We start from the raw sequence: 10,532 nt of genomic DNA, 5'->3' as shown, positions 1-10,532 counted from the left end.
TGCTGGAGTTGGTTTGCCTGGCTTGACAGCGTGCACCGCACCATACTCGGGACTAGTGCTGCTTCAAAAATCTCCTTTTTTCTGATATCCTGTGGATATGTCATAAATGTCCTTCATGGGAAAACCCCTTTAATATGTTGTTAGAATGTTTTTATATTTCAGGAAAAATAGTATTAGAAGAGCCAGAAATAAAAACTCAAGACACAAATATTTACACAGAAATATATACAAAACAGCACCAAATGTTACATTTATCACTAAATTATGTATACGTTTACATTATATGGCACATACACTACATACAAAAAACACAGTGGATAAGAGAATAACATTTATTACTATTTTTACATAAGGTAGTGAAAGTCTAAAATAAATATAAACATTGAAAAGCGACACAAGAAAGACATAAAACACATTAAAGTATAAAACAAGGCGTTTTACCCAGTTGTTTTTTTTTTGTTTTTTTTTCAAAGAACTGCTCCTTTATGGTAAAACACCAAATAAGCTGGATACATTAACATGCGTTTTTTTGGTCACAGTTCTTGTTTGGTGTAGTGGAGAGGCTATGACCCGCTCCACCACCACCCTGTGTAAGCATGGCCTAAAACTTTATAAATGAGTCTAATAGCACTAATAGTGAGGTAAGATCACATCCAGAAGCCGTGGTTGTGTCACGGTATCTGTTTTATTTGGATCCATTCATGGTTTCCCTTAATGAAAAAAACCAAAGGTAAAAATATAAAGAAAAGTTTAATCCGTCTCTCTATGGGATTCATATGTCAGTGTATTCTAAAAATGTAAAAGGTTGGTGGAAAAACGACTACGTGTGAATGTGGCCGTACAGACTACAGGTTATTGATAAGCAAACATCTGACAATGTTAATTAAACTATTTCAATGAAACCTTCTTTGAATAGAAATTGTGAATAGCCTAGATGCATTTTACATACATACATCGATACATCGTTGCAAACTATCACAACAAGTGAGATTTTTGCTGCTGATGTATTGAACTTGAAAAGGATTGTGTAAACTGAACACAAATTGTATCAAACTCCTAGCGCTGAGAAATATATAAAGTCTGTACAGGTCTTCATTTTTTTTATGTAAATGTGTGCTTCCATGCACTGACAGCTAGCAGAGATCTTTGAAATGGTAAAATGTAAACACAAAGTATATAAGAAAGATGCTTTTCATTATACAAACAAACTACATAAAACTGGAAAACCCCCTTGAAGAATGTGGTCTCAGTTTCCCTCCATTGCATCAGTAAAATCCTTTATGTGTATCTGCCTTATGGCTCATACACATGGCCGTATTACATCTTTGTACAAACTCCAAGCACGAAAGTAATACAGTACCCATACACTCCTATGGGATCCTACGGTACCTCCAAATGCCTTTTACTGGATACTTCTGAGTCAAAAGATGCGGTCATGGCACTATGGCTTTGGTTCATGGGTCTAATCATCATATTGCACTTTGGCTTTCTTTACTACAATATTCTATAGTGGGCCCACATAGCATGTATAGCAGAGGGGATCATTTTAATGTCGTACAGGTAAAAAAAAAAAAGATTAGAGGGTGATAAATTATATGTAGAAGTGATGCCATTTCTTCTGTAAAGAGCCATAATGGAAGGTTTGGGGATATAGGTTCTTGTAATATAAACACACTAATGCGGCTTAAAACGCTCAGAAATAACTATGAAGAAAGGTTTTGAGCTGTAAGATTTCAGAAACAGAGAAGTGTGTGTTATGAAAGAAACTAAGACCAGTAAGAAGTTCAACGTCCTTTACACGAGCAACGTGAAGCTGAAAAAGTTCTTCAATCCATGTCAATTCTTTATGTTCCTGTGAATAAAAAAAAACACATAAGCCCATATAGTTCCACTTTTTACCACCTTAAGAAATTGTAATATGTTTTAATGGGTTGTTCACCTGCAATGAAGGCTAAGGTCAGTTTCAAACAAGCATTATATGGGTCCACTTTTGTGTCTGTATAAGGGTATGTTCACACATGAACGTCTGTTACGGCTGAAATCACGGAGCTGTTTTCAGGCAAACACAGCTCCTGAATTTCAGACGTAATGGCATGTACAGGCGTTTTTCGCAGCGTCCATTACGGACGTAATTGGAGCTGTTTTTCTATGGAGTTAATGGAAAACGGCTCAAATTACGTCCCAAGAAGTGACATGCACTTCTTTGACATGGGCATCTTTTTTACGCGCCGTCTTTTGACAGTGGCGCGTAAAAAAAAATGTACATGTACAGCGCTGTCAGGAGGTGCTTCCCGCAAAGCGCCGTACATGTACGGCGCAGTGATTGTGCGGTCTCAGAAGCAGAACCGGCACCATCACCGCGGGGTGACAGCTGTATTATACAGCTGGCACCCTCCTGTAACTGCCAGGACCGGAGCTACTCTCCGATCCGGCAGATTAACCCCTCAGATGCTGCCCTCAGAGCGCAGCATCTGATAGGTTTTCACCCTACCGGCAACCCAGTGATGCAATCGCTGGGTTGCTGTGGCAATCGGACGCCAGAAAATGGCATCCGAGTCTGCCTTGTACGGGAGCCGATGAGGACCCGCCTGCGGCGTGTCCTCATAGGCTTGCTGTCAGTGAATAACTGACAGCGCTAATACACTGCACTTTGTATGTAGTGCAGCGTAATAGAGTAGCGATCGGGGCATCAGGCCCTCAAGTCCCCTAGTGGGACAAGTCAGAAAAGTAAAAAAAAGTTAATAAAAATGTGGTAAAAAAATAAAAACACACACATTTCAAATAAAAATAAAGCTAAACTGACTTTTTTCCCATAGTAAGTCTTTTATTATGGGAAAAACCGTAAAAATTAAAAAAACTATACATAATTGGTATCACCGCGTCCGTAACGACCCAAACTACAAAACTATTATGTAATTTATCCCGCACGGTGAACGCCGTAAAAAAAAAAAAAACATGTAAAACAACGCCAGAATCTTTGTTTTTAGGTCACATCTCCTTCCAAAAAATGCTATAAAAAGTGATCAAAAAGTCACATTTACTCCAAAATAGTACTAATAAAAACGACAATCCGTCTTGCAAAAAATAATCCCTGACACCGCTTTGTGCACGCAAAAATAAAAAAGTTATGGGTCTTAGAATATGGCGACACAGAAAACAAATGATTTTATAAAAAAAGTGATTTTATTGTGCAAAAGCTGCAATACATAAAAAAAAACTATATAAATTTGGTATCGCCGTAATCGTATCGACCCGCAGAATAAAGCTAACATGTAATTTAGGGCGCACTGTGGATGCCGATAAAAAAACCCAATAAAAAACGATTCCAGAATTGCTTGTTTTTGGTAATTTCCTTTACCAAAAAATGAAATAAAAAGTGATCAAAAAGTCGTATGTGTTCTAAAATGATACCAATAAAATCTACAGCCCGTCTCGCAAAAAACAAGCCCGCACACCACTCAATCAACTGAAAAACAAAAAAGTTACGGCACTAGTAATGCGGTGATGAAAAAACATCTCAATGCAAAGGCCGGAGGGGAACATTCCTTCAGTTTCAGGGCCCTAGTATTTTGGAACTAGGAAAGGGAATGGACATCGCACATCCGCTGGAAGCGAGGGCGCCCGTATTATACCAGCGCAAAACTTTCCCAGCAATATTTCCCAAACTACGAAGGAGAAAATGTCCCCAAAAGGTGCAGAGCGTTACAGAAGGGGGATAAGAAAGAAAACCGTTTATCAGTGCGACACCGGCCTGCGCATAACGGATCGCTTCACAGCGTAACACACATCTATGGAGAATTGTATTATTTACCCCATTATTATACCCTCTTATTATGCCCTGATGTTCTCCGCACAGATTACATATACCCCCACATTATAAACGGAAATACCAGCAAAACTCAAACAAAACTACCAAGCAAAATCCATGCTCAAAAAGGCGCTTTTCCTTCTTAGCCCTACAGTGTGCCCAAACAGCAATTTATGGCCACAAGTAAGGCATTACCATACCCAGGAGAACCCGCTTAACAATTTATGGGGTAAGATTCTCTAGGGGCACAACATCTTGTGCGGTGAATGGGCAGATCAGTTGAAAAATTGCAATTTTCACTTTGCACCATCCATTGCGTATTCATTTCTGAAAAACACCTGTGATGTCTAAATTCTCACTACACCCCTTGGTAAATGCCTTTAGGGGTGTAGTTTCTAAAACAGGGTCACTTTTGTTTAGTACATCAGGGGTTTTGCAAATGCAACATGGCGTCCGCAAACCATTCCAGAAAAATCTACTCTCCAAAAGATAAATACTGCTCCTTTTCTTCTGAATGCTCCCATATACGTAAACAGCTGATTATAACCACATATGGGGTATTACTCGGGAGAAATTACTTTACAAATGTTGGGGTGCTTTTTCTTCTTTGTTCCTTGTAAAAATGAAAAATGTTGATCTAAAACTACATCTTGTTGGAAAAAAAAATTATTTTTCATTTTCATAGCTTAATTCTAATTAATTCAGCAAAAAACCTTTGGGATCAAAATTTTCACTATACCCCTAGATGATTCCTCAGGGGGTGCAGTTTCCCAAATGGAGTCAATTTTGGGGTGTTTCCACTGTACTAGTACTACAGGGGCTCAGCAAATGTGACATGGCGCCCAGACACTATCCAAAATCCAAATGGTGCTAGTTCCATTCTGAGCCCTACCGTGTGTCCAAACAGCCGTTTATGACCACATGTGGGGTATTGTTTTACTCGGGAGAAGTTGCTTTACAAATGTTGCAGTGCTTTTTCTCCTTCAGACCTTGTGGAAATGAAAAAAAAATACCTAAACCTACATTTTATTTGAAAAAATGTAGATTGTCATTTTCAGGGCCTACTTCCAATAAGTTCTGTAAAACACCTGTGGTGTCAAACTGCTCACTGTACTCCTAGATAATTTCCTCATGGGGTGTAGTTTCCAAAATGGGGTCACTTGTTGGGGGTTTCCACTGTTTTGTCCCCTCAGGAGCTTTGCAAATGCGACATGGCCTCCGCAAACCATTCCTGCTAAATTTGAGTTCCAAAAGCCAAATGGCGCTCTTTCCCTTCTCAGCCTCGCCGTGTCTCCAAACAGCCGTTTATTACTACATGTGGGGTATTGTTTTACTCGGGAGAAATTTATTTACAAATTTTATGCTAAACCTACATTTTATTTGAAAAAATTTAGATTTTCATTTTCATGGCCTAGTTCCAAAAATTTTTGCAAAAAAACTGGCAGGTCAAAATGCTTGCTACACCACTAGATAAATTCCTCTAGGGGTATAGTTTCCAAAATGGGGTCACTTGTTGGGGGTTTCCACTGTTTTGTCCCCTAGGGGGCTTTGCAAATGCGACATGGCCTCCGCAAACCATTCCTGCTAAATTTGAGCTCCAAGAGCCAAATGGCGCTCTTTCCATTCTAAGCCCTGCTGTGGGTCCAAATAACCGTTTATTACCACATGTGGGGTATTGTTTTACTCGGGAGAAATTGCTCTACAAATGTTGTGGTGCTTTTTCTACTTTAGTTCTTTTGGAAATGAAAAAAAATTAGCTAAACCTACATTTTATTTGAAAAAATTTAAATTTTCATGGCCTAGTTCCAAAAATTTTTGCAAAAAAACTGGCCGGTCAAAATGCTTGATACACCCCTAGATAAATTCCTCGAGGGGTGTAGTTTCCCAAATGGGGTCACTTTTGGGGGGTTTCCACTGTTTTAGTTCCACAAGACCTGTTCAAATCTGACATGGTGCCTAAAATATATTCTAATAAAAATGAGACCCAAAATCCACCTGGTGCTCCTTTGCTTCTGAGGCCGGTGCTTCAGTCCAGTAGCACACTAGAGCCACATGTGGGATATTTCCTAAAACTGCAGAACCTGGGCAATAAATATTGAGTGCATTTCTTGGGTAAAACATTCTGTGGTACAAAAAAAATGGATTAAAAATGAATTTCTGGAAAAAAATAATGAACTTTGTAAATTTCACCTCTACTTTTCCTTAATTCCTGCGCAATGTCTAAAGGGTTAAGAAACTTTCTAAATGCTGTTTTGAATACTTTGAGAGGTGCAGTTTTTAAAATGGGGTGACTTATTGGGGGTTTCTAATATCTAAGGACCTCAAAGCCACTTCACAACTGAACTGGCCCCTGTAAAAATAGCATTTTGAAATTTTCTTGAAAATGTGAGAAATTGCTGCTAAAGTTCTAAGCCTTGTAACGTCCTAGAAAAATAAAATGATGTTCAAAAAACGATGCCAATCTAAAGTAGACATATGGGGGATGTTAGTTAGCAACATTTTTGTGTGGTATATCTGCCTGTCTTACAAGCAGATACATTTAAATTGAGAAAAATGCTAATTTTTGCAATTTTTCGCTAAATTTTGGTGTTTTTCACAATTAAATACTGAATGTATCGGGCAAATTTTGCCAGTAACATAAAGTCCAATGTGTCATGAGAAAACAATCTCAGAATCACTTGGATAGGTAAAAGCATTCCGGAGTTATTACCACATAAAGTGAAACATGTCAGATTTGAAAAATGAGGCTCTGTCAGGAAGGTCAAAAGCGGCCAAAGAGAGGGAAGGGGTTAATGTTGCAAATCCTATCCCGACCACGGATCTATGGCCTGAACTAATAGCATCATAGATCCCCATGACAATGTTGCTTCGGGTCAATACACCCACAGTCGGGCATGAACTTTCGGCGGTAATACGCTTGTGTGAAACCGGCCTTATGGTCAAATACGGTTTCAATAAAAAAATAGTTTGCATCTAACAAGCCCTGTGTCTTCATGACCTAGCCAATTCTCTTTCTCAATACTGAACCTCTCCCTCAAAGGGATTTTCCGGGCTTCTATTTCTATTATTTAGCCATCCCATTCATGAAGAATAAGTGGCCTTTTCAATTACATGATTGTTGTTTTTTTTTTTTAAAGAAAATAACCTCCTTACAGCACCAACATAACGGTGCACCGCTGCATGTAAAAATTATGCTGAAGTCGGTACACGGCTTCACCTCTCCCTGTCAATCTATGCAGTATGGGACAGCCATACATTGCAAAAAGGCTTTCCCTGCAGCGTTTACTGTGCATATAGAAGTCAATAGCACTGCTATACGAAAAGTATGTGAGCAGAAGTTTAAATACATGTATATTAGAAATCTGTATAATTTCCTATCCTATAAACAAATAAACTAAAAAAATAAAAATTCCTCTATAAGTGCCCCTATATTGCACCCTTCTACGTATTGGCACATTTTACCAGTTGATGTATAACGGACTCAAGACAAGACAGCGTAGTGACACAGATTATGCTATTATTTTTGTTATGTATGTTTTAATCCTAGTTTTTTCAGTGAAAGGTTGAATTAACCCCTTCCCGACATTTGCCGTATGGATACGTCATGGAAAGCTAGTGCTTCCCGCATTTTGCCGTATCCATACGACAAATGGTGGACACCGGCTCAGAGGCTGAGTCGGTGCCACCATCGCCGGATGTCAGTGGCATCTTACAGCTGACATCCGGCTGTAATGGCGGGGACCGAAATTCTGCTTCGAAGCCCTGCCATTAACCCCTTAAATGCAACGCGATCGCTGCATTTAAGCGGTTTGCAGCTCATCGAAACCCCAGCAATTTCATTGCTGTGGTTCCGATGGCTGCAATGGCAACCGGAGGCCTAATACTGGCCTCCCGGTCTGCCTAGCACGGAAAACTTCCTGCCCCCGCCTGAAAGGCTTCCGTAGTAGTCGGCTCAGGAGCTAAGCCGGTGTAATCAGCGGTGGATGTCTTCTGTATGTTACAGCTGACATCCACCTGTAATAGCAGGAACCGGAGCTAGCTCCGATCCCTGCCCTTAACCCCTTCGATGCAGCGATCCATGCAATCAGGGCTGCCGATGCTGCAATAGCAACAGGAGACCTAACAATGGCCTCCTGCTCTGCCATTACGGAAGCCGATTAGGCCCCGCAGTGCGGCAAAGCCAAATTGGCTTTCCTTCAGTGAATGACTGACAGATCTAATACATTGCACTACATAGGTAATGCAATGTATTAGGGAAAAAAAAAAATCAGACAGTTGGACCTGCAGTTGAAAAAAATGTAAACAAAAAAGTTTTAAAACCATATAATAAAAGTTTCAAGTAATAAAATAAAACACAATCGCCCTGTTCTCTTATCAAGTCCTTTATTATTGAAAAAAATAAATAAACCATATATATTTGGTATCGCCACGTCCGTAACCACCTGAACTATAAAAATATTATGGTACTTATTCCACACGGTGGACGGCGTAAAAAAACCCCCGTAAAAAATCTATACCAGAATTTCTGGTTTTTGGTCACTTTGCCCAACAAATATTGGAATAAAAAAAGTGATCAAAAAGTCGCATATATCCAAAAATGGTACCTATAAAAACTAAAGCTCGTCTCGCAAAAATTAAGCCCTCATTCAGCTCCATCGATGAAAAAACTTAAACGTTATGGTTATCACAACTTGGCGACAGAAAAAATACATTAATAATAATAATAATAATTTTGCACAAACAATACATTTTATTGTGCAAAAAGTTGTAAAACATAAAAAAGTGCTATAAAATTGGTATCATGGAATCGTACTGACCCTCAGAATAAAGGTAACATGTAATTTATAACGCATGGTGAACTCTGTATAAAAAAAAACCTAAAAAACTATGCCAGAATTGCAGTTTTTTGGTCCCTTGCCTCACAAAAAAATAGGATAAAAAGTAATCAAAAAGTAACCCAAAACTGGTACCAATAATAACTACAGCTTGTCACGCAAAAAAACAGCCCTCATACCACTACGTCTAGGAAAAAATAAAATAAGTTACGGCTCCCATAAGTAAGGAAATAAAAAATATGCAGTTGTGCCAGCCCGAGGGGAACATTTCTCCTGTTTCAAGAGACTAATTATCAAAGCCCTAAAATTAGGGAACCAGGAATGGTAGGGCCCAAACATCTCTGCAGGAAGCGAGGGCGCCCGTATTATACCAGGACAACACTTCCCAGCAAAATCCCCCGAACTGCAAAGATGCGAAGTGTGGACCAAAAGGGGCATAAGAAAGGACACCATTTATCAGCGTGACACTGGCCTGTGCAGAAAGGATTGCTTCACAGCGTAGCACACATCTATGTATTATTTTATTGTTTTTTTAACCCAATTATTATACCACCTGATTATGCCCCTGATGTACTCTGCCCGGCTTACATGTGCCCCAGCATTATAAATGGAAACACCAGCAATACTCAAACAAAACTACTACCAAGCAAATACACGCTCCAAAAGCCAAATGGTGCTCCCTCCCCTCTGAACCCTACAGCCGTTTACTCCCACATATATGGCATCGCCATACCCTGGAGAACCCTTTTAACAATTTTTGGGGTGTGTCTCAAGTGGCACAAGTTGGGCATGACATATTTCCCACTGAGATGGCATATCTAGGGAAAAAAATGTAATTTTTACGTTGCACCATCCGCAGCGCAATCATTTATGGAAAAGACCTGTGGGGTGATCATGCTCACTACACGTCTTAATAAATGCCTTGAGGGGTGCAGTTTCCAAAATGGGGTCACTTCTCAGGGGTTTCCTTTATTATTTAACATCAGAGCTCTGCAATTGTGAACCAATACTTTGTATATTAGGCCTCAATTTTACATGGTACTCTTTCACTCCGGAGCCCTGTCAAATGTCCAGGCAAAATATTAGGGCCACATGTAGGATGTTTCTAAAACTTGAAAACATAGCATAATCATTAGAGAGCTGTCTTATGATGGCACAAGCTGGGCACCACATATTGGCATATCTATGGAAAAAAAATCCCATTTTCACTCTGGCAGAAATTAGTGTACACTCGATCTTGCAAACACCTAGCTTAACATGCTCACTACACCTCTAGGTGAATACCTTGAGGGGTGTAGTTTCCAATATGTGGTCATTTCTGGGGGGTTTCCACTGCTTCGGTCCCACAGGGGCTTTGCAAATGCGATATAGCGCCAAGAAACCAATCCAGTAAAATCTGCACTCCAATAACCAAATCGCACTCCTTCCCTTCTGAGCCCTACTGTGTGCCCAAAAAGCAGTTTATTACCACATATGGGATATTTCCGTACACGGGAGAAATTTCTTTACAAATTTAGCTTGTTTTTGCTCCTTTAGTCCTTATGGAAATAAAAAAAAAATGAGCTAAACCTACATTTTCTTTGAAAAAATGTACATTAAAATCTTTACGACCTAATTCCAATAATTTCTGCAAAAAACCTGTGTGATCAAAAGGCACACAATACCTCTGGATAATTTCCTCAATGGGTGTAGTCTCCAAAATGGGGTCACTTGTGGGGAGTTTCCACTGTTTTGTCCCCTCAGGGGCTTTGCAAATGCGACATCGCCTCTGCAAACCATTCCTGCTAAATTTGAGCACCAAAAGCCAAATGGCACTCTTTGCCTTCTAAGCCCTGCCGGGTGTCCAAACAGCCGTTTATGACCACATGTCAGGTAATGTTTTACTCGGG

General features: G+C 39.7%; 1 protein-coding gene across 1 annotated transcript in view; it reads right to left on the bottom strand.

Moving 5' to 3' along the window:
* Positions 1 to 318: 318 nt before the first annotated feature.
* ENPP1 (ectonucleotide pyrophosphatase/phosphodiesterase 1) overlaps positions 319 to 10,532 on the bottom strand; it is a 117,775-nt gene continuing 107,561 nt past the window's right edge. The window contains exon 25 of the mRNA XM_075862389.1: positions 319 to 1,852. Within this exon, the coding sequence (XP_075718504.1) occupies positions 1,694 to 1,852 (159 nt within the window). The 3' untranslated portion in view covers positions 319 to 1,693. The remainder of the gene's footprint in view (positions 1,853 to 10,532) is intronic.

The sequence above is a fragment of the Rhinoderma darwinii genome, chromosome 4 (genome assembly GCF_050947455.1).
Source record: "Rhinoderma darwinii isolate aRhiDar2 chromosome 4, aRhiDar2.hap1, whole genome shotgun sequence".
NCBI lineage: Eukaryota > Metazoa > Chordata > Amphibia > Anura > Rhinodermatidae > Rhinoderma > Rhinoderma darwinii.
The sequence above is the reverse complement of the archived record's forward strand: the minus strand, read 5'-3'. Positions and strand labels throughout refer to the sequence as shown.